This window comes from Lampetra fluviatilis, chromosome 32, assembly GCF_964198595.1.
Source record: "Lampetra fluviatilis chromosome 32, kcLamFluv1.1, whole genome shotgun sequence".
NCBI classification, from domain to species: domain Eukaryota; kingdom Metazoa; phylum Chordata; class Hyperoartia; order Petromyzontiformes; family Petromyzontidae; genus Lampetra; species Lampetra fluviatilis.
The window spans coordinates 12,547,439-12,571,887 of NC_136306.1; the positions used below are offsets into that span (position 1 = coordinate 12,547,439).

Here is a 24,449-nt window from a genome sequence, read left to right on the forward strand (position 1 = left end):
ACATTAGTGCGCCAGCGACGTAATTTCCCCTAAATACAAAACGTGACGCCATTGCTGCACAGGAGTCGATCGAATGCGTCATTAACAGGTTGGGTCCCGACCGTGGCGTGCGTGACGTCATCACGCATTGTACGCACATCGCCACCGGTGACATTACCGCACCCGTGGCGGAGTTTAGAATCATGACATCATCGCGCACGCGCGAGTCGGGTCACTGAAAGCGGCGTGACGTCAGTACGTATGACGTGCGTCACCGCGCTCGCAGGTATTTAAATTGTGACGTCATCGCGCTCTGTCTGCAGAATCCTTGGGACATTGCAGCAGCAGCTGTAAGAATGGGCACAGGAGTGGTAAATATCACAATCGCCGATTAACGTAACTTTACACTCAATAGCTATAAATAAAGCTGTCTTTTACAAATACATGAGCTGTAAGTTTGGGGAGTATAAATGTCGCGTTAATGAGGGCTGCATCTGGGACTGTTGCATAATGGGGGCATTGCTCCTCTGCAAGGATGCGGTGACATTGATTGTTGGATAACACTGCCAGTGTTGATCCTCTTACACAGTCCGCGTGTTAATGATGATAATACTGGTGCCGTGTTAATCGCGTCAGTAATGTGACAATCACATGCGTGTGCTCTGTTCGCTATGCTGCGTATCAGGCATACTGCCGATCCAAACATTTATATTATCTCTATAATACAGGTTTTGTTGGGTTATGTATATTCCTTGACAATGATGGATGCTATGAAACTGCATGCTGCATTGCCTGTTAAAATGTGTGATTATATATGAGCGTGTTTTATGTTGTTTGGTCTATTGTGTGTATAATTTAAAGTAGTGTAATTGACAAATGTGTTGAGTTTATACAATAATTCCAGCTCTGTCAATCCACTGCTGGATGAAGGCCTCCCACACCGTGTCTGTCATGGGTGTTGTTTGACCATACTTCACCACACCGGTCAGTGTTGGTGACGGAGGTCCTAGAGCTACATGGACCAGAAATCACTCGCCACTGATGTCAGCCGTGGCTGGGAATCGATTGCAGGTCGCTCGCTGGGTTCGCAGAACCACTGCGCCACAGCTCCATGCTGTATGTACTCTGTCGAACATCAACTCCATTGCAGGCTGCTGTATGTAGCCGAGTGTGTGTGATACAGTATTCAACATCGTTAGTAACATCTCCGAATGCCATCAATGTACGTTAATGCCAAGCTGGATGGCACAACGTGTGACCAAACGACTGTATGTGTCACCTGGACTACTGTCGTTTGAAAGGGTGTCCAGTGACACATACTGTGTGCAGAGCAAACACCGAGTCACACTTCAACAAACATTGTACATACATACCTGCGCTTAATTGTATTTGTTTATTGCTATGTGTAATCCCAATTGAGTACAGTAATATGCAGATCATGCATTTATCAGTATTGGGGTGTTTGGCCCAAACCTGTTAGATTGTGCGTTTTATTCTTAGTGCTTTCATCAAGTCATATACCCTCCTGTATAGCCACAGAATCTGTATAACAGAACTAAGCAACTTGTGCAGTTCCGTGCGTTGTAGCCTGCGACGTGAGACGAGACAATACCATCCTGGAGTTCTTAAAAAACGACCAATTTGAATCAAATTTACCGAAAGGTGTCATGTTGAGACGAACTGTCTGTCCAGAATGTTCGCGGAACAGTGCATCACCCCATATTAGAGAACGGCTCGCGGAAGGAGTTCTCAAAGAACTAATTTTGAGATCTCGTCAATGTACTTTATTATCCAGACACCGGTTTCAGGTAAAACATGAGTTTACCAGCTGAGAACTCAAGAGACGAAGACACAGTCGTGTGGTGTCATTTTCAACAGTGACCCAAGGCTAGCCTGCACTTCCTGCATGCACTGCTTCACATTCATGTTCATTGCATGGTAGTATAACCTATATAGTATTGTTAATTATTAGTAGATGGAAAATTGAATGAAATTAAAAGACCGAATTTAAAGCAATTATTTATCCCAATGTTTTTGTTTGTTATACGTCCAGGCCTTGGTGACCGAGCCGAGATGCTGTTGTCATTCCACTGCTGGATTAGGGCCATCCTCACATTGTACGGGTTGTGGGGTTATTTTATATATATATTTACCATACTTCACCATGCTGGCCGGTGCGGGTTAGTGAAGGTGGAGAGCACAGACGGGAGGGGGGGGGTATATAAATGCAGTACAATTGCGTGTCGGTCACCTATTCAACATTTGTCATTATCTAAGCTTAATTCTGCTGAGCTTCTGAGATCTGCCAAGCCTGGGCACATTGCAGGTGATTTGCACCGAGGCCTTTAAATCGGGTTGTACAGTTCTTAGATGCGTTATACAGTACTGCACTTTCCAATTCATTACACATATCTGTACAGTACACCAGAGGTGTTTGTACATAAACAAGCACTGTATGTACAGCACAGTATAATTCACTACAGGTGTGTTTGCATAGAAACAATGCTGTATGTATTGACGACGCAAAATATTATACTGTGTGTGAAGCAAGTCTGCTTGTGGTAGCAAACGTCACTTGGCTTTCTGAGTGTTCTTCAGTGTTCCATGCAGACGTGCGAGTGAGTGAGCAGGGCAATGAATGCACGGCAAGGCTGCTGCTGCTGCATGCATCGTGCTTGCTAATCACTGCTTGCTGTTTTCAATGCTGTTTGGCCCATCGCAGCGGAAAGAGCGCAAGGTGGGTTACTCTAAAGACATGCATAAAACATGCGTGTGCATTTAGACACTCATGAATGCATTACTGTGCCGTACCAATACATTTTAAAACGTCTTGTCTAGCCCAGGTTGTATTCCTGGCCATGTACGTGCACAGTCAATGTGTCCATCCACTGCTGAGTGCGGGCCATGTATCATATGTGGGATATATTAACCATACTTCACCACACTGGTTCGTGCGGGTTGGATACAAGTGGGGGGAGTAGAGGAAACTCCGCTGCCCTCTACTGCCCACAATGCCCACAATACCTTTTTGTATCCAAGGTTATCACCCATCCAAGCGCTAACCAGGCTTAACGCTGCTTAGCTTCTGAGATATGATGAGATGGACGCATTTTAAGTGAAGTGGTGTGAGGCGTCGATTCTTGGCCGTGCACAATACCAACACGAGCCGCTGTTTGATCGACGTACAAACTTCCCCAAGGTGCTGTGTGCAGAATGCCGGTAATACGAGAAATAGAGAGACAAAGTTGGCCAGGCACGAATGATGTTGGTCCAACCAGCACCGTTCATTCATCACATTCATTTGTTCTACCAACCGTAGTTCACTATTAACATAACCTATTTTTATAAGAATGACCACAATGGAAATAGCTTATGCTCACGACTATTGCACTGTTCATCCAACAGTGGGTATATTCAATGGCAAGAGTGGCCCCCACCAAAGGATTGTGGAATTTTCACCAGGAGCGCGACCACACGCCGATCTGAGTGGGCAGAAAGTGGATAGTACTGATCGTTCAATAACATACATGTATATGTAGATTTTTTCAATAACATACATGTATATGTAGATTTTTTCAATAACATACATGTATATGTAGATTTTTTCAATAACATACATGTATATGTAGATTTTTTCAATAACATACATGTATATGTAGATTTTTTCAATAACATACATGTATATGTAGATTTTCCTCGTTCAATAACATACATGTATATGTAGATTTTTTCAATAACATACATGTATATGTAGATTTTTTCAATAACATACATGTATATGTAGATTTTTTCAATAACATACATGTATATGTAGATTTTTTCAATAACATACATGTATATGTAGATTTTCCTCGTTCAATAACATACATGTATATGTAGATTTTTTCAATAACATACATGTATATGTAGATTTTTTCAATAACATACATGTATATGTAGATTTTCCTCGTTCAATAACATACATGTATATGTAGATTTTTTCAATAACATACATGTATATGTAGATTTTTTCAATAACATACATGTATATGTAGATTTTCCTCGTTCAATAACATACATGTATATGTAGATTTTCCTCGTTCAATAACATACATGTATATGTAGATTTTTTCAATAACATACATGTATATGTAGATTTTCCTCGTTCAATAACATACATGTATATGTAGATTTTCCTCGTTCAATAACATACATGTATATGTAGATTTTTTCAATAACATACATGTATATGTAGATTTTCCTCGTTCAATAACATACATGTATATGTAGATTTTCCTCGTTCAATAACATACATGTATATGTAGATTTTTTCAATAACATACATGTATATGTAGATTTTCCTTGGGATGCTGCCACTGTGTAATTGTTATCACACTGGGCTTGCAAGCTCGGAGGTTCCTCGTTAAAACTCCCTGCGCCAGTTTAAACAACAGGCGTGTTTTAAAAATAATCATTTACACCTATGAAGCACCTTTCACTCGGAGGTCACAAGGAGGCGTTGTGCAAGACACACACGAAGACGCCCAACCCGAAAACAAAGTATTCAAAAAGTAGAAAAAATACCTGAGAAATAAGTTGTGTCTTTAGGCACGATTTAAATAGCATGAAGTCAGCAGAGCTGACAATAGAAATGGGTACATCACAGCGGGTCACGTGTGGTGGGGTAGGATAAGCAATTTGTCGTCTGGAATAGAACTTGAGAGGAAAGCATTGCAGAAGTATTAGAGATGAGGAGGTCGCAATGGGTAGAGCATGTGTGCAGGAAATATGAGGGGAGGTTATCAAGACAAACACTGGTGGCACCCAGAGGTTGGCGACCAAGGGGAAAACCTAAACTCGGATGATGGGGATTGAAAAGGGCAGCTCTTCGAGGTTAGTTCCAAAATCTGGCATAATGAAGGAAGCGATGGCGTCATGACATCGGCAGCGTCGTGGTCCCGAGTGCACGTGTTGCTTGTGACGCTCAATGAGGGACAATCACCTGCGTGTGTGAGCGTGCAGCTCAAGGAGTTCAAGGTGATTGGCAGGCGGGTGCCGACACCCAAGCAGCCGAGGCCCCCTCTGTACCGCATGCGAATCTTCGCACCCAACCACGTGGTGGCCAAATCCCGCTTTTGGTACTTTGCGTCCGTGCTGCGCAAGCTCAAGAAGTCGTCTGGGGAGATGGTGTACTGTGGGACGGTGAGCAAAGGTCGTGGTGGTAATACAATCAAAGAGGGTAATTCGTCATGTAAGCTCAGATGCATGATAATAATAATAATTACATTTATATAGCACTTTTCATCAAGGATCTTAAAGCGCTGCACAGGACACAGCAGCAGCAGACACTCAGCATAAAATGTATATAAATACATTTTAAAAATCATTGACTAAAAGAACTAAAAATTGAATAAGCGGAAGCATGTAAATAGGTTTTAAGGCGCATTTTTAAAATGTCCACAGACTCAAAAGAGATCGCTGATATCTCGTGGAAGAACATTCCATATCCTGGGGACTAGACGGGAAACAGCTGTCACCCAATAAACTGAAACCTTGACCTGGGAATACAGAGAAGATCTGCATCCCCAGATCTTAGGAACCTTGAGGGGACATATGGGTGCAGCATGCCAATGATGTAGGCTGGGGCAAGATGGTTCACTGCTTTGTAAGTTAACAGTAGGATTTTAAACTGTATTCTATGTGAAACTGGAAGCTAATGCAGGGAGGCCAAAACGGGTGTAATATGATGTGAAGAAGGTGTTCCAGTTAACACCCCAGCAGCCGAATTTTGAACATGCTGCAAATTGATTAGCACATTCTTAGCCACGCCAGGGTGTAAGATATTATGCGTGTGGGGGAAGCTATAGATTAAGTATGGATAAGTCTTTTTACCCTTGCCATCTTCAGAAAGTCAGTGGTTTTCCACTCAAATAAAAATACAGCCTTGAACCAGTGGTAAAAATTACAAAATGTTTTTTGTGGGTGTTAATCTGTCCATAGAATCTACCCACTTTTGATTTCTAAAAGTGGTACCAATTTTATCGACCTCAGAGGGATGAAGGATTGAGTCAGCCCCGACTAAGAGTGGAAATGTTTGCGAGCCACACGCTCTAACCACTGTGCCACCTGGCCAGATCTACTTTATTGGTGCCAGATAAACATACAAATACCTACATAATAGTTAGTCTCCTGTATATCTTTATCCCAATAGATGTTTAAACTATGTCCACTTGTATCAACGTGGTGGCACAGGGCCACCATCCAAAAATCCAATTCGAAGCACCAATAACTTTTGAGAAATAACTGTTAAAAGTTTTCAAGCAAAATTATCTACAAAATCATCTGGAAAAATCTGGCGGTTTATACATTGTGATCTCCTACCGTGCTTGTGCTTGCGTTTGCATCTGCTGTGCAAACTAGAATGATGAATCATCTTACTGTACTCTTTGGTTCTTTCGGTATAGTCACGTAGAAAATAAATAAATAATAATAGAATACCGGACGTTTCGATTGCAACACAAGCAACCATCATCAGGTAAGAATGAATAAAACAAACATAGTAAACTTAGAAATATAATGCAATACAACACAGAGAGTCGGCTAACACTACAGTCAACACCCTATCTGGTTGATTACGTTCTTCAAAAGATTGCTAAATTTAAGAGAGAGACAAAACACAGACACGGAGACACACAGACAGACACGCACAGAGAGAGACACACATTACTGTAACCCCTGTCAGTCCCTACTTTATATAAAAATACACATTCTTGTGCATTGTCCGGCGGGTTAGCACTGTGGTTTGAGTGCTTCATCCAAGATCGGAACATTGCAAGTTCAAATCCCGGTCAGGGGCTCATCTGAACTGAGGACGTGGCCCTTTCCACCAGTGGCTTGTTTACATGTAGACCTTCATTCGCAGCGTATATAGCCAACTGTGATAATTGGAGGTGCGAGGGAAGGATTGGCCCCACAAGCAGGTCATGTGACGTGATTCAGAGATTATCTTCCACGCAATGATAACAGATACAAAATTTAACCCGTGATGAATATTTTATAATGTTGTGGATCTGGTTTCTTTTGGAGTTCATGGTTACTTGGCCATGCGGTGAATGCTGTGCTTTTAATGAAAGGGTGACAGTGTGTACCGCACTGTATTTGTTCTTCAAGTGACAACTTAAAGACAGAATAACATGCACACTTTGATTACACAAAAACGGACTGGGATTAAAAGGTACATAGATGGGTCCAGGAAATGTTTTGTTCGTTTATTGTTACCAATACAAATTAGAACAATTAACTTAGTTTTAATTAAAACGGGTCATTCATGGGTTTCCTTGTGATACTCAGTGTCATTGAATCCGATTTTTCTTTCGCGCCATCTAAATGAACCATCAGTTTGAACAGGGCTTCGTTAAATAAAATTTATCAGAAACGCAAAAGCATAAACACGCTAATCAGCACGTAATTGCATTAGCACGCACGTGATATATTTAAATGTTAATCGCACCCAAGCGGTGCAAACCGACATCGCAGCAAGTGTCAACATACTCAGAATTAACGCAGGTAAGCCCCTATTAGTCACTGCTACTACATGACGATTATCTTGAGCCTCGCAATTAAATGCCTCCACCACATGAATTAAATGCGATGCAACATTATAATTGGACGTCCTGTTAAATAAATGATTTGCGTATCTTTATTATGCAGCCAGGCTATCAATTTATAATGAATCCTCGCCATGGTTGACTCAGCCCATCAACCCTCATGGACCTATAAAATACATACCACGTTGTGGGAAGTCAGTAGTCGTCATCCTGTGGAAAGACTGGCCCCGTAACATTCTAGCTCAAGGCCACCATCAGGCAGACACTTTACTCGATTGAATTTAGCACAAGCAACAGCCCTTTGGCAATCTATTGCTGGATGAGGGCCTCTCTACATTGTGTGGGTTGTGAAAGTTATTTGACTGAATTCACTGGGCTACTAAGTATGAATAGGTTAACGCGGGAAGAATAGATGTGGGGGCATAGAAGTACAGTACAACAATGGATTTTGCTGCACTGCTCTTTGCTGCCCACCACGTAGTCCTACAGCCTCTATCAACCTGTTATGCATGGTGGTTGCACACCCAAGCACCGTACAGGTTTTGCTCTGCTTAACTACCGTGACATGACGAGATCAGGAATATTCCATGGGGATGGGATTTGGTCATAGGACATAGCAATGTCGTTAGAGCAACATGTTCTTAATCTGTGAAGTACTCAACATTAATGAACAAATAAATGGGCAAATGCGACGAGTTTTCTGGCGCTAATGCATGCTGTTCATCATGTCTGGCATTTCGCCCAAGGCGGTTGGGAGCTTCTTCAGAAACGGTGGACATTGTGCCAAACAACGCCGGTTACAACTCGAGAACACATTGTAAGAGCTGTGCAGCCCAACCACAAACATCCACGCGAATTGACAAATGCTTGACCTCAGTCTCTGCCTCTGCCGCTTCCGTACCCCGAGCCAGGTCTCCGAGAAGTTCCCACAGAGGATCAAGAACTTTGGCATCTGGCTGCGTTACGAGTCCCGCAGCGGAACCCACAACATGTACCGCGAGTACAGAGACCTCACCACCGCTGGCGCCGTCACCGCTTGCTGTGTGTACCACCCTCGCTTCTCATGACCACCAGTGCCCACTCCCTGGTCCAGTAGAAATAAACTCCCCACAATTCCCACACTTATGCTCCACTTTCCCAACTCCACTGGATTGCCATCTACTATCACCGCATGTTTACATTTCTCACTCTCGTCTGTAATTCCCTCCATGGTCTTGCTTCTCTCATCTCTTAGTACTCTGTCCCACCCCGTCCGCTACACTCCCAGTCTCTACCGTCCCTCTCTGTACCTCCCTCGCCCTACAGCCTAGTCATGCTCTCCTTCCTGCTCCCTTGTCGCTCCGCTCCACTGGAACCAATTCCCACTACACACAAAATAATCATCTTCACCAACCTGCTTCCGTTCATTCATTCTAGATTTGAAGCTTTCGTGACTGCAAGGCATCATATTCTTAGGTTTTTTCGGTAAAGTCACGTAGGTAAAACATCAAAATTAATGAAAATAAAATGAAATAAAAATAAAAATCACGACGTTTCGGAGGCAACACAAGTCTCCGTCATCAGGTGGGACCGTCACAGCCGAATTAGCAGCTAATTCGGCTGTGACGGTCCCACCTGATGACGGAGACTTGTGTTGCCTCCGAAACGTCGTGATTTTTGTTTTTATTTTATTTTATTTTCATTAATTTTTATGTTTTACCTACGTGACTGCTTCCGTTCCTCCAATAAAAAACCCCATCTCTTTTCCCAAGCCCATCATCCTGCTGCTGCTACTCCCTGCCCCCCAGCGATGACCAGGCCTACCCCAACCCCTATCACTACCCCAACCCCTATCACTACCCCAACCCCAATCAAGACCCAAACTCCTATCACTACCTCAACCCCTATCACTACCATCACCCCAATCAAGACCCCAACCCCTATCACTACCCCAACCCCTATCACTACCCCTATCACTACCATCACCCCAATCAAGACCCCTACCCCTATCACTACCTCAACCCCTATCACTACCATCACCCCAATCAAGACCCCAACCCCTATCACTACCCCAACCCCTATCACTACCCCAACCCCTATCACTACCCCAACCCCTATCACTACCCCAACCCCTATCACTACCCCAACCCCTATCACTACCACCACCCCAATCAAGACCCCAACCCCTATCACTACCCCAACCCCTATCACTACCCCAACCCCTATCACTACCAACACCCCAATCAAGACCCCAACCCCTATCACTACCCCAACCCCTATCACTACCCCAACCCCTATCACTACCACCACCCCAATCAAGACCCCAAACCCTATCACTACCCCAACCCCTATTACTACCCCAACCCCTATCACTACCCCAACCCCAATCAAGACCCCAACCCCTATCACTACCTCAACCCCTATCACTATCACCACCCCAATCAAGACCCCAACCCCTATCACTACCCCAACCCCTATCACTACCACCACCCCAATCAAGACCCCAACCCCTATCACTACCCCAACCCCTATCACTATCCCTACCCCTATCACTACCCCAACCCCAATCAAGACCCCAACCCCTATCACTACCTCAACCCCTATCACTATCACCACCCCAATCAAGACCCCGACCCCTATCACTACCCCAACCCCTATCACTACCCCAACCCCTATCACTACCCCAACCCCTATCACTACCCCAACCCCTATCACTACCACCATCCCAATCAAGACCCCAACCCCTATCACTACCCCAACCCCTATCACTACCCCAACCCCTATCACTACCCCAACCCCTATCACTACCACCACCCCAATCAAGACCCCAACCCCTATCACTACCCCAACTCCTCTGTAACCACTCTCACCGGTCCTCCTAAATGTCACCATAACTACGCCTCCACTTTTAATAACTCCACTCTTTATTTTGACCACTATCATCTTATGTACAATTGTATTGTTGTTGTAAATCGCCTTGGATTAAGGCACTATATAAATCTATACAACATAAGATAAGACGAAACGAAAACATTTCCTTTTGGAAATCTCACAGCCCTTTTGTCAATCTACTGCTGACTGTGGGCATCCACACACTACGTGGGACATGCGGGGTGTTTGATCATCCTTCACGCAGGTTGGAGCAGGTTAGGGAAGGAGTGAAGCATATATGAACATAGAAGTACAGTACACCAACTGTAAATTTTCCCAAATATTATCCTGATTGTGCTATCGTCATGCAGATGTTTCACAGACCAGTGTATCCCTTTGTGTTGAAGGGCCCGCAGAAGTGGATATCACAGAGCTATTTCTAAGATTTATTCGAGTAACCTCTGGCTCACAGTAGAGCACAACGCTTTTAGGAGAGTAATATTGGTCCATTGCCAGAAAACCGATATTTAATTTGCAGAATTTAGCTAAATTAAGATCAGAAGCATATTTATGGTTCTAGATTTTTGCGTGCAGTCATTGGTATCTGGGCTGAGATCATTCACTATATCAAGCAGTTCCTTAATCAAAATGTACTACTGCTTGGATTCAAACCCCAGGTTCTTTGGGTTGGCAGCTCAGTGACCTCCAAGCCACCCGGTCACCTCAAGTGACTCACCCTTATGAACATTGCCCTTCGAATGGCAATCAAGATGGTTTTTAGCCCACAGATATTAAGTGATGAATAAAGTTTCATATGGTGGGGGTTGTGCAGTCGTTGGTAACTAAGCCCCCGCTCACTCACCGCGGGCTCGTAACGCTCTCCTCCATATTGACCGATCTAACTTTTGTTGTACGTCGCATCCACACGTGACTCAACCCGCTCACTGCGTGTGACGTCAGCGGCACGACGCGGCTTCTGCAGTGGAAAAAAACCTGGGCTCCTCTTGATCCGCGCCGGGCTGGCTTGGCATGGCTCGGCTGTGCAGTGGAAGGGAGGTGAGGTACTTTGCCTCCTCTCCGCCGTGAAGTGGGCACGCACGACTGCGAATTCACCAGATCTCGCGTTCCCACTTTCTCCGCTCCAGACCGAGACATGGGAGCCCGGCACCGTGCACGGGCCCACTCCATCCAGATCATGAAGGTAGAGGTGATCACAGCCAGCAAGTGTCGGCGCCCGGGCGTCAAGCAGTTCCACGTGAGTGCCCTCCACCCTTACAGCTGCACGCCTCTCCCCAGCAATGCTGTGGTCGCAGTCGTGGGTACTTTGTGTGCCGGAAGGTTAATAATGCACAAAACGCTCCAAGTTCAAATACTGACTGGGACTGACAACGGCTTTTCATACCTCCAGGAGTGATGCAATGAGTACCACGTTGTGGAAAGGCAGAAAGAGTTGTTTTGTGGAAAAGTTGGCCTCTGCAAGAGGAAGGTGGAATTGTCAATTGTCATTTAGGGCCACCAATGGATACAAGAACCATCCCAAAACTAAATTAAACGTGGAGACACTCTTAAAAATACTTGACACGGAAAAGGAAAATGGTACACCGTACCTGTAAACCCCTTATCCATTATCAACGATTTTTTGGTTTAGATCGCGTTATTTATAAATGTGTCGTAACCCTCCACCACCCGACACGGCCAATCAGTAAAAAAGTGTCACGTTGACAAAAGACAAATTAGTTCACTGCTTTAGCCCACCGGTGTGTTGAAGCGCGAAACCACAACATTTACAATTTGAGTACGACGTTTCGCTGGTAATTGCATCCAGCATCATCGGGCAATTCGCCAGAATGGTGAGGCTCTGCTGTCTCCCGTTCTTATATAGAGCAGCAGCAGCAGGGTGACGTCATAATTAACTCATTAACTCATCAGGTGCAAAGATTCAAGGGGGGGAGTGATTGTAATTATATACTAGATTAGTAATCAGGCTATTGTTACGATGCGAGTTGTAGATTAGTAATCATTTGGAATGTGTTTTATTGTGATTATGCTACATTAGTAATCAGTTAGTGGTTGTTTCCCTTAAGGATGCCTATCTGAATGCAGATTCACATCATCACCCAGCTCAGAAATCCTCTCTTATCAAGACGCTCATACTTTGGGCTAAAACAGTGTCAGATGGTGAAAGTCTAGTGAGAGAGATTAAACATGTTAAAGAAGCACTAAGACAGAATGGCTACAATAATGCTCAAATTAACAGAGCACTAAAAGCCAAATCACGATCGTAAAGCAACACTGCTGAAAGCGATCAGATTATTAAAACAATAAAAATACCATTTATCTCAGGAGTAACTGACAAATTAGCCCGTGTTTTGCAAAAGCAAAACATTACAGTAAGATTTGGTACAGTACACAAAATTCAACAACTAGTAACGTGCACTAAAGACGAATTACCTAAATTATCAACAGAAGGTGTATATCGGATTAATTGTGTATGTGGCAGATGCTATATTGGACAGACAGGGCGTAACGTTAGTGTAAGACTAAAAGAACACCAGAGAAATATTAAACTATCACAAACACAACTGTCGGCAGTAGCAGAACATCCATGCCAACAGGGACACTCAATTGATTTTGACAACGTGGAAGTGTTGTGTAAAACTAGTTACTACTGGCAAAGACTAATTAGAGAATCGATTGAAATTGAGAGAAACAGAAATAACTTTAATCGCTCAGACAGCTACAGGCTTAGTGCGGCCTGGAAGCGTATTATTAAATAAGATACATTACAATTCCTTATAAGGGAAACAACCACTAACTGATTACTAATGTAGCATAATCACAATAAAACACATTCCAAATGATTACTAATCTACAACTCGCATCGTAACAATAGCCTGATTACTAATCTAGTATATAATTACAATCACTCCCCCCCTTGAATCTTTGCACCTGATGAGTTAATGAGTTAATGATGACGTCACCCTGCTGCTGCTCTATATAAGAACGGGAGACACAACAGAGCCTCACCATTCTGGCGAATTGCCCGATGAGGGGGAAACTGCCCTGGCTTGCCAGGGGAGACACCAGGAGCATCGAGGTGATCCTTCCAGCCCGTCCGGATCTCAAGTGAGACCTAGCCACCAGCCCCGAGGCCTGCGAGGGCCCTGACCGTGTGGCCAGGGATGACCACGCTGCCAAGAAGCGGGGACTGCTGGAGAATGGAGACGGAAATCGCAACAGACGAAGAGGGGAAACGGCGAGAGTCAAGGACCACGAGGGCCACCCGAGTTGCTGAAGGAGACCGGGATGACCGAGCCGCCCAGCTTATGCTCACAGCAGATGAAAAGGAAGCAGGGAGAGCGCCAAGAGAAATGAATGCCACCTGCACTGCTGAGGGAGCCAGGGACGACAGAGTCGGCCAGACGGTGACTGCAGGAGACAAGAAGAAGACGTGGCGAAAGCAGAGGGCCACCGACACCACCTGTGCCGCCGGAGGGGACTGGGGCAACCAGACCGACCCGCTGGCAGCAGGGGGATGCGTGGAGGAGGCACGGAGACGGATGGAGGGGAACGCGGCGGAGGCACGGCAGAAGGAGAGGATGGAGGAACTGGATGGGAGGGTGGGTGCTGATGGAGTGGGTGAGGGAGGCCGAGGAGAAAAAGGTATGGCGTCCGGAAGCAGAGAGGCGGGTGCCCCTGAGCGGAGGGTGGGGAACGAAGCCAGGGAGACGCCAGAAACCCTGGGGCAGGGGGAGGCCCGGAGGGAGAACGCGACAGTGGACGCTGGACCAGTGGGAGCTGGGAGGCCCCGGGAACGAGACGGGAAATGGCGAGGCGGGGCAGGGGTGAGTCTGACACCACCTCATGTCAAACGACATAATTGCGTCAGAGTAATGATGAAGGACGAGGTAGCAGAAGAAGTGACCATCGACCGAGCATCCTTTGTACGGTCAATAATGATGGGCTTGCTACAAATAGAACCGACAGACTTGTACTGTTTGATAACTCTGCCGGGAGGGAGGGTGTTTGATGTAATCTTCAACTCAAGCCCCCTGCTACAAAGATTTATGACCCGCTTCGAGGAAAAGGCGGAGGAGAAGCCATTGATATCAATGAAGCTACAACTGTTATCAGAGCTGGACACGAAGGTGGTGACTATTTTCCTATACAATGAAGCCCTACATGACCACGACGTGGAGGTCTGGCTAAGACAGCACTGCTCGGTACTGTCGGGCTGTAAAAAGGTGAGGGACTCAGTGGGGATATGGACAGGGGCAAGACAATGGAGGGTGCGGCTGAAAACAGAGGGAGGGACCTTGAGACACATCCCGAGTGCCCTGAACATAGGAGGCAACCGGGGATATGTTGTGTATGCCGGACAACCTAAACTGTGTAGGAGGTGTGGGGGCAGCGGTCACCTGGCCGCAGTGTGCAAGACAAAAGTCTGCTATAGATGCAAGCACTGGACCACGAGGTAGAAGAATGCAGTGTTCCGGCACAATGTAACCTCTGTAGTAGCCGAGAACATCTGTACAAAAATTGTCCGGAGTCGTACGCCAACAAGGTTAGGGCGTATAGGGTAGGAGGAGCGAGGGATGAGGAAGGGTGTGGGACCAAACTGGACCCGGATAAGGAACTGGTGAGGGAAGGACGTGGAGGTGGCTGAGCAGCAGCCACCAGCAACGGACAAAGGGGGAGAAGGGGAGAGGCATGAAAAAAGAGCAGAATCGACATCGCGCGAGCAGTAAGAGGGGCTGGCGGGGGAGGGGAGCGACGGCATGGGCAGCATCTCCGAGACGACCGTGGAAGACTGGGCGGAGGCGGTGGAGGAGGATGAAGGAAAAGGGGAACGACAGCAGGAGGAAGGCGGTAGCGAGACATGGGGGAGGGACCAATCGGAAGGAAAAAGAGGATACGGAGAGCCCCAAAAAGAAGCGCCTCTTCAGGCAGCACAGAATCCTCGGACTCCTCGCTGGACACAGAGGCCTCGAGGGAGGGGATGGAGGAAAGGGTGGAGAGCCGGCGCAGGGGGAAACCCTTGAGAACAAGGGGCAAAATGAAATTGCGGGAACTGGCGAATGAAGACGGTTACGGAGGGCGAGCGGAAAAGGCCGCTTCGGACTGAGACACATCCCAACATGGAACTTTCCGTGGCGTCCGTAAATGTGAGGAGCTTGAAGGGAAAGGGGAGGAGAGGAGCAATAATACAACTGCTACAGGCTACCAAGTGGGAGGTGGTCTTCCTCCAGGAATGCCACCTACCATACACCCTGGGCCGGGAGGAGCTGTTGGAGAGCTGGGATGGCTACTACTTTTGGTCCGGGAGTAATGAAAATCGATGCACGGGGGTGGTTACCCTCCTAGGCAGGAGGGGTATACAGATAGTCGGGTCCCAAGAGGTGATCCTGGGCCGCCTCCATTATGTGGACGTGTCTTATGGAGAGGCAGACCTGAGACTAATAAATGTGTACGACCCCACGACGTGCACAGAAAGAGTGGACCTATGGAATAATGTAGCGACCCTACTCGTGACGAGACGGCAAGTCATAATGGGGGGTGATTTTAACTGCCCGTTGTGCCTGGCAGACCTATTATCGGTGGCTGGGAGGAGGAGGCTCGACCCTTCCTCTAGGAAGTTGAAGGAGCTGATAGAGGATTTTAAAATGACTGACACCTTCAGAAAGGTACACCCGGTGAGACCGGGATACACGTGGTCGGATAAGGGCGGTAGAACGCAATCACGAATAGATTTCATCTTTGTGTCTGCCAATGTGAAGGTGGATGGAGCAGACCTGGAACCCTTCCCCTTGTCAGATCACAATTTGGTGAAGGCAAAGCTCGGTATTCCAGGTGGCCTGAAGATGGGGAAGGGAACCTGGAAAATGAATGTAAGCCTGTTGGAAGACAGAAGGGTCGTGGAAGACTTTGTAAGGAAGTACGAAGACTGGACGACCCTGCAGGAATGCTTTGCCACGAGGGTGGAGTGGTGGAGCATGGTGAAGGGCCGGATAAAGGCCCTCTTCCAGACACATAGTAGAAGGAGGAGTGTAAACAGGGAACTGCAGCTGTGGAACGCTAGAATCGAGAAGAAGCACAAGTTACTTGAGCTGGGATTCCTGGTGGGTGAGGATATACGGAGATTGAAGGGAAGGTTATCCTCGGTATTGGAAAAAAGAGTCAAACAAATGGCATACAGGGCAAGGGTCAGGGCAACGGAACAGGGAGAGAAATGTACGAGTTTCTTCTTTAAGAAATGCAAGGCAGGAGACAACACACTTAGGGAATTGGTGAGTCCGGTCAGAGGCAGGCAGGCAACGACAGAGGGTATGATAGAGATAGCGGAGGAGTACTATGGGGAGTTGTATGGGAGGAAGGGAACGGATAAGGGAATAAGGGAGGCACTGCTAGGGGAGCTAAGACATGAGGTTAAGAACCCAGAGGTACTGGGAGGGAGGATCCAGATGGAGGAAGTGGAGGAGGCAGTGAGGAGGCAGAATAAGAATAGGACGCCAGGACTGGATGGAATTCCAGCAGAATTCTATATTACATTCTGGGATTTAATGAAAGGGGACATGCTGCAGATGTATAGGGAAATGCTGGAGGGTGGACTGGTGCCATAAGAAATGTGTGAGGGGCTCATCACACTGATGTATAAGAAGGGGGACCGGAGAGAGTTGGGAAACTGGCGTCCAGTTACGCTCCTGAACTCGGACTACAAGATTATGGCAAAAAAAGCTGCGATGCGCCTGGGGAAGGTGGTGGAGGGAGTTGTCGAACCCGACCAGACGTGTGCGGTGCCAGGAAGAAGGATTTCGGACTCCCTGATTTTATTAAGGGAGGCAATAGAGGTAGAAGGAGAGAGGGGATGCCCCCTAGGGCTTCTTAGTATGGATCTTGAGAAGGCTTTCGACCGCCTCTCGCACGAGTATATGTTCGCAGTGTTGGAAAAAATAGGAGTGAGGGGACCCTTGGTCGATTGGGTGAGGCGTCTTTACCAAGGGCTCAAGACCAGACTACTGATAAATGGGGAGCTCTCGGGGACAATTCCAGTAGAGTCAGGGGTGAGACAGGGGTGCCCGATGTCCGCGGTTCTATTTGTAATGTGTATGGAACCCCTTGCACAGGCAATGAGAAACAATGAGGAGATTAAGGGAGTGACCATCCCCGGGAATAAGGAACAGGGGAAGGTGGCGCTATATATGGATGATGTAGTCGTGCTCTGTAGGGACGTGGCATCAGTGTGGGGGGCCATGGAGGAGACAAACCGCTTCGGCCTGGCCTCCGGCTTGAAGGTGAACGCGAGGAAGAGCGAATTGATGGCCTTCGGGGACCCGAGACTATTTGAGGGCCGGCCGCCTGAGTTGAGGATAAAGACGGAGGAAGTCAAGGTCTTGGGAGTGTCCTTTTGCCGAGAGAGGTCGGCGGAACGAAACTGGGACGGGAGGATAAAGCAGGTAAAGGGACAGTTAGGCAAGTGGGCTGGGAGACGGCTCACGATGGAAGGGAGGATTCTGGTAGTGAGGGTGGTGGTTTTACCAACACTCAACTACCTCGCATATGTGTACCTGCCAGGTAGGAGGGAGGCAAGAATCCTGGAATCGCTGTTGTTTCAATTCATTTGGGGAGGCGGGATGGATAGAGTGAAGAGGGTGGTGATGTGTAAACGTGTCGAGAACGGGGGGAATGGTGCCCCAAATATTGCACGTGTGCTGTCCTCAATTTTTGTGTGCAACACTTTGAGGTTATTCGTTTCCGAAGAGCCCCGGGGGAAGGCCGCTTGTTATTTAAGGTATCACCTGATGTGGCTCCTGAGGGGGCTTGGGATGACCCAATTACCGGCGGGCACGCCCTTGGCCTGGCCACAAGGATGGCTGAATGCGGCGGTGGGTGACTACATAAAAGAGTACAATTTGAGTCAGAGAGGGGGACCGTGGAACTCCCAGGAGGTATTGGCCAAAGTAAACGAAGGGGAGGCCTGCGAGGGGGTGATGGGCGCAAAGAGGACTATGTACCGTCAAGTGTGGAGGAACACTTCATCAACGGCGCTCACAAAAGAACAGAGAGATCTGTCCTGGTTGGCGGTGTGGGATAGATTAGAGACGAGGGGCTTCATGTTTTCTCGCCGAATGGCACGTTCGCCCAAATGCCCGAGGGGCTGCAACACAGATGAGGACGCGGTGCACGTCATGGTGAAGTGTCCCTTCGCACAGGAGGTGTGGAGACTGAGCAGTCCGCTGTTGTCCTGGTTTTACCCATCGCGGGTGATAAGTCGGGACATTATGTGGGGAGTCTTAAGGGAGGTGCGGGGAGATAACAGAGATCGAACGTGGGCCATAATAGGCGCGACAAAGGAGGCCTTGTGGGGAGCTCGCAGAAAAGAGTTGGATGGGTCCCCTATATCACTGTTGGAGGTGTGCTACTGGGCGAGGAGGTTGCTAGAAAGGGTGATGGAAGTAGACCGGGTTAGGCTGGGATACAAGGCCGCAGGTGTGAAGTGGAAGTGGCCCCTACCCGGGGTGGGGTAGCGAGGGGACCGGCGGGTATAGGGAAGGGATAGTGAAGGATGGCCACGCACATTTTAGCCGGCCTGCTAAGTCGTGTGGGCGAGGAATGTACGTGTTTGATCGGGGGAAGGCGATGTGATGGAGCAGCGCATGGGTGAATGGTGGTGATGAATGTGAATAAGGGGAACGGGGCGGTGTGTGTTATGGCGGCGAGCTTTTTTTTTGTTGCATTGTCTGTGGGTGGAGCCCGTGGATGTGACGGAGACTCGAAGGGGCCAACGGGGGCGCTCGGGAAGGAGTGGTTTTCAGTACTCTCTTTGGTTTTCCTTGTACCCGCTGAGAAGTTAATAAAAACCTTTAAATCGCAATTACCAGCGAAACGTTGTACTCAAATTGTAAATGTTGTGGCTTCAACACACCGGTGGGCTAAAGCAGTGAACTATTTGTCTTTTGTCAACGTGACACATTTTTACTGATTGGCCGTGTCGGGTGGTGGAGGGTTACGACACATTTATAAATAACGCGATCTAAACCCAAAAATCGTTGATTATGAATAACATTGGTCACGAAAGCCTACGTGTTAAACTGACAAACCCCTTATCATTGCCTACCTTATTACAGATCAATTTAAACCTTATTGGTCACCCAGTGCCCTTAGAAATCTCAACGTTCATTCTACAAAGTCCCATTACACGGGAGAAACACAAACAAATAGACAAAAACACATTTTCTCCCGTATTGAAACGGCTGTGCGCGATATGGACCCTGTACAAGAATACGGGTAAACCATATGGGTTAACAGGTATGGTACACTGTGTGCACGGACACAAGAACTTGAGCATTGTGTTCTAAGCAATGCCTTTGTGGGAAATTAGAAGGAAAGAGAGCAAAAGGGAGACAATCACTTGGTGCTGCAGAACATGAATCATTGAGCTCAGATGGCAAGGACGTATCTTTGGCCTCTCCTTTGGTCAAAGTAATGATGCTGTCACCATACTCAAGTACTCTGGCTCCCTTGGTGGCCCTGAGCCGGTGGTGGACATTCTTTCGATCGGGTGGGGGCTGCTGTTGACCAAGCATCCCGATACAGAAGCCTCAGGAAAGAGACTTGATACTGCGTGAGGTTTTCCTGAAGATGTTTTTTTAAAATCACAGACTTCCTAAAACAGTGATCTCTTTTAACACCTCAGGGATGATAGGCTGACTCGATCCTCATCAGAGACTTTAGCTCATGCCTTTGACCACAGTGCCACCTGCTGGGATAACACAGTGCTGTGTTGTGCTGATGGGAGGGATCGTCTCAAGGCCACCCGTGCGTGCGTGCGATTACAGAACTCCAAGATTCGCTTCCCGCTGCCCCACCGCGTCCTGCGCAAGCAGCACAGCCCGCGGTTCTCAACGCGCCGGCCCAACACCCTCTACTGAGCCGCCCTCCTCCTGCATGCTAACGGCACCGTTGTGAGTTCACGATTACCAAATTCTCCGGAATAGAATTCTGTTCCGAAGAGTAAGACGCAACACAAACATGCGCTTGGCGTCAATAAAGTTACACAATTATGGTAACACACACACATCTACCTACCTGCTGGGTTATGGGACGTACCCCCAAAGTCTGCTTCAACAATGCAAGGGAAAAAAGTATTTCTTTCTAGATTTGAAGCTTTCGTGACTGCAATGATTCATATTCTCAGGTTTTTTCGGTAAAGTCACGTAGGTAAAAACATTAAAATTAATGAAAGTAAAATAAAACAAAACAAAAATAAAATTCACGACGTTTCGGAGGCAACACAAGTCTCCGTCATCAGGTGGGACCGTCACAGCCGAATTAGCTGCATCAAGTGAAGCAATGATTCATAATGTAATCCCTTACAAACAGAATGAGGGTACCCCTATGGGCTCCCCCTTGTCACCAGTTATAGCCAACATGTTCATGGAAAAGTTTGAATCAGACGCCATCCAGACATCCACCCTGCGTCCTTCCCTGTGGAAGAGATATGTGGATGACACTTTCGTCATCTGGCCACATGGCCTCCCAGCATTGAACCACTTCTTGGACCACATCAATTCTAGACACCCATCTATCAGATTCACCATGGAAGTGGAGAAAGACGGTAAACTACCATTCTTGGATATTCTGTTTAAGAGGAGGCTTGACGGATCCTTGGGACATTCTGTCTACAGGAAAGCCACCCACACAAATTCCTACTTGAAACCGGATTCCCACCACCACCCATCTCAAAATAATTATCTCATCAAAACGCTATACCACAGAGCCCATGGCATTTCTGACCAACACCACCTGACTGATGAATTAAGACATGTACATCGGGCCCTCAGGATGAACGGATACTCTGACCGCACTATCCGCCAAGCTGTCTCTCCCACCACATAGAAACAACCACATGAAACTCCGACCAAAACTATCACGTTACCATACATAGCAGGCGTGACCAAAACGATCTCCAAAATTCTAAACAAACATAAGATCCAAGTCCGATTCAGTACAGTGCATAAAATCCGTGATCTGATTCCATCTGTGAAGGATGTCGTTCCTGACTTACAGTATCCTGGAGTCTACAAATTGAGTTGCATTTGTGGTGATTGCTACATTGGAGAAACAAAACGTCATGTTGTTGATCGTGTCCGCGAGCACAAGTCAGATCTGAAACACGGCAGAACTGATTCTTCGGCCGTTGCCGATCATTGCTACAACTCGGCGGGCTCTCATGAAATTGTCTTTTCCGAGACCAAGGTTCTCTGCAAACCTCCGGGCTACCATCAAAGGTTTGTACACGAAGCCATACAAATATACAAACACAGACATAATTTCAACCGTGATGATGGGTACAAACTCAGTAATCACTGGAAATATGTTATTAACCACGCAAAAAAGACTTAATTACACTTTTTGGACCATCTTATCTGACAGGCACTATTTTAATTTACTTCACCGAGTGTTAACATCCACAGTGTTTAACAGTAATCTCTTCATTGTTCTTTGATCACCGCTCGCCCTCCGTAACATTTCCATTCATTGTGTTGAGCACTACGTGATGTCTTTGATCACCGCTCGCCCTCCGTCCCGGCGCGTCTCCATTCATTGTGTTGAGCACTGCGTGCAGTCTTTGATCGCCGCTCGCCCTCCGTCCCGACACGTCTCCATTCATTGTGTTGAGCACTGCGTGCAGTCTTTGATCACCGCTCCTCCTCCCTCCCGATACGTTTCCATTCATTGGCTACCACAGTCTGATAAGCTCTCCCCCCCCTCTCCACCTCCCTTCAACTTGCTTATAAGGGATTACATCTTGAATCATTGCTTCACTTGATGCAGCTAATTCGGCTGTGACGGTCGCACCTGATGACGGAGACTTGTGTTGCCTCCGAAACGTCGTGAATTTTATTTTTGTTTTGTTTTATTTTACTTTCATTAATTTTAATGTTTTTACCTACGTGACTTTACCGAAAAAACCTGAGAATAAAAAAAAGTATGTTTTTCGATCTGGAAAACATGGTAGCTCTCCCCTATCCGCACGTGTATCCTAACGGTCAACACGCGTCGTCTGAATTAACATGGGAAACCCTCTAGAAACCTAAAGTCGGTAAAACATTCAGGAAAGTCACAAAAGGGGTTTTCATTTCCATATTTGGCTATTTGATAACATAAGTATTGTTTTTACAATTGTGATGATAATAATTTACATGTATTTGTATGGCACCTTCCACAAATGTCTCAAGGCGCCTTGTAAGAATAAGGAGAGGCCAAGAGAGAAGGAGAAGCTAAATATAATAATCTGACGTCAGAAGATGTGTTTCATCCACATAATCGGATAAACGAATTTCCAACGGGAGGGAATTCCACAATATGTGCTTCGAGTCAAGAAACAAAGAACCCTTTCGGATCTCTCGCCGAGCAGTGCAACCCTTCGTGGTTGGGAAAGGGCCAAGAAAGCAGACACCACAGAGCTACCTCTGAGATCTCTTAAAGTGACCTCTGTTCTACACAGAATAGGGCAAAACGTTTCCACCTCCTCTGGCACTTTGAGTAATGTTTGTTGCATGTTGCATGACAGTCAAACTGATATATCTAATTCTCAGAGCTATCATTTAGCCAAATTACGAACCAACTGTCATGTGATTGTTGTTCGTGCTGTTTGCTAACTCGGCTGGGACGATCAACTCTCTGCACTACCAAAACGTCGTTTTAATCGCAGGCAGCTGCCTGGATTTAAACCCAAGATCTCAGCAGTGTCAGATCAGCACCGACCTCTTTTCCACTTGGCTATGGTTTTATTTCAGTGTTTTGCATGTGAGAAAAAATTCCAGTTATCCAGGGAAAAACCATGCTACATTTGCACCACAGGGTCACAGAATCATTTGCTGTACTGCCATCTCTTGATCACATTGCAGCACAGCTGGATTTTGAGGAACAGCGCCTGATGGATGAATCTGTGTAATCCATCAACTCCACATTCGAAGTGCTTGAATGCAGGCAATGTGTCACCACTCCAGGACTATTTATGGTGCATCACAGCACAATGTGGCCATGGACACATTGTGTATGTAGAACTTCTTTCACACCTGTACGTAGCCAAAAATGGATTGATACCAATCCATTCTGATGCCAATCCATTCTGATGCCAATCCATTCTGATGCCAATCCATTCTGATGCCAATCCATTCTGATGCCAATCCATTTTACAGAATGTTCCTGCTTGTTTACTGTTACAGCTTCTTGTTCGGTGCTTTCTGTATATTACAGCTCTTGAAAGAAGTGAGGCAGTCCTCCTGTGGTAGATCGGTTACTGTGTGGTCAAGAACGCAGTCGGCAGGAAGCAATCTGTGTAGATGGGAGCACTGAGACTCATTTATGATAAAGAGCGATGAAGCTACTACATCAGCCGTGTGTATACTTTCACCCTCCCATTTATCTTTGCAGAATGAACGCCACATCAAACACGGCCTCGAGGTTAATGTTGTGTTGTGGTCCCCGGTCCACATTTTATGAAACACATTGTGACTACAACTCTTGCACTCCCTGTTTAGTCGATTATCTATAACTTTTCCAATTATCGTAGCATTGTGCAATGCATCCTTGTCGTTGCGTAATAAAGTCTATTTAAATCATTTGAGTCAATTTGTTTATAATATAATAATGAAACTTGAATTTATATCTTGCTCATGATGGAACAAAACATCGTGGAGCGAACGTTTTTTGGTCGACGGGACTCCCGAATGGCAGCTGTCCCTGCTCGGCACGAGGCATTCACAGCACCGACCCACACTTGGGGGTTGGTTCACCAGTCGGGGTTACGTCGCTTTTGGTTATTCCAATTAAGTGATTTGCGAGTTCAAAGACTAACCCGGGTCATTAATCCTGATAAGCCTCAATGAGTCTGAAGACTTGATTTCCACCAGGGACCTGCATTGCAGTGTTTTTTTATGCAGGAAGAGACAAGAATGTAAGGAGAAAATCCACACATACGAGGGGTAACACTTCAACGGCAGGTTCACGGACAAATTGTATACCATC

General features: G+C 46.6%; 1 protein-coding gene across 4 annotated transcripts; it reads left to right on the forward strand.

Moving 5' to 3' along the window:
* The first annotated feature begins 287 nt into the window (after positions 1 to 287).
* LOC144943789 (large ribosomal subunit protein eL20-like) lies at positions 288 to 24,038 on the forward strand. Of its 4 annotated transcripts, none has more exons than XM_078871629.1 (6): positions 288 to 350; positions 4,981 to 5,160; positions 8,477 to 8,606; positions 11,561 to 11,670; positions 20,252 to 20,377; positions 23,856 to 24,038. In XM_078871629.1, exons 1-5 carry the CDS (start codon positions 336 to 338, stop codon positions 20,342 to 20,344), a joined length of 528 nt encoding a protein of 175 aa, XP_078727755.1. In that variant the 5' UTR covers positions 288 to 335; the 3' UTR covers positions 20,345 to 20,377; positions 23,856 to 24,038. The 4 variants fall into 4 exon arrangements, with proteins under 4 accessions (XP_078727755.1, XP_078727753.1, XP_078727754.1 ...); XM_078871627.1 differs by lacking the exon at positions 288 to 350 and adding an exon at positions 2,514 to 2,716; XM_078871628.1 differs by lacking the exon at positions 288 to 350 and having other exon boundaries at positions 4,350 to 5,160.
* Positions 24,039 to 24,449: the final 411 nt, after the last annotated feature.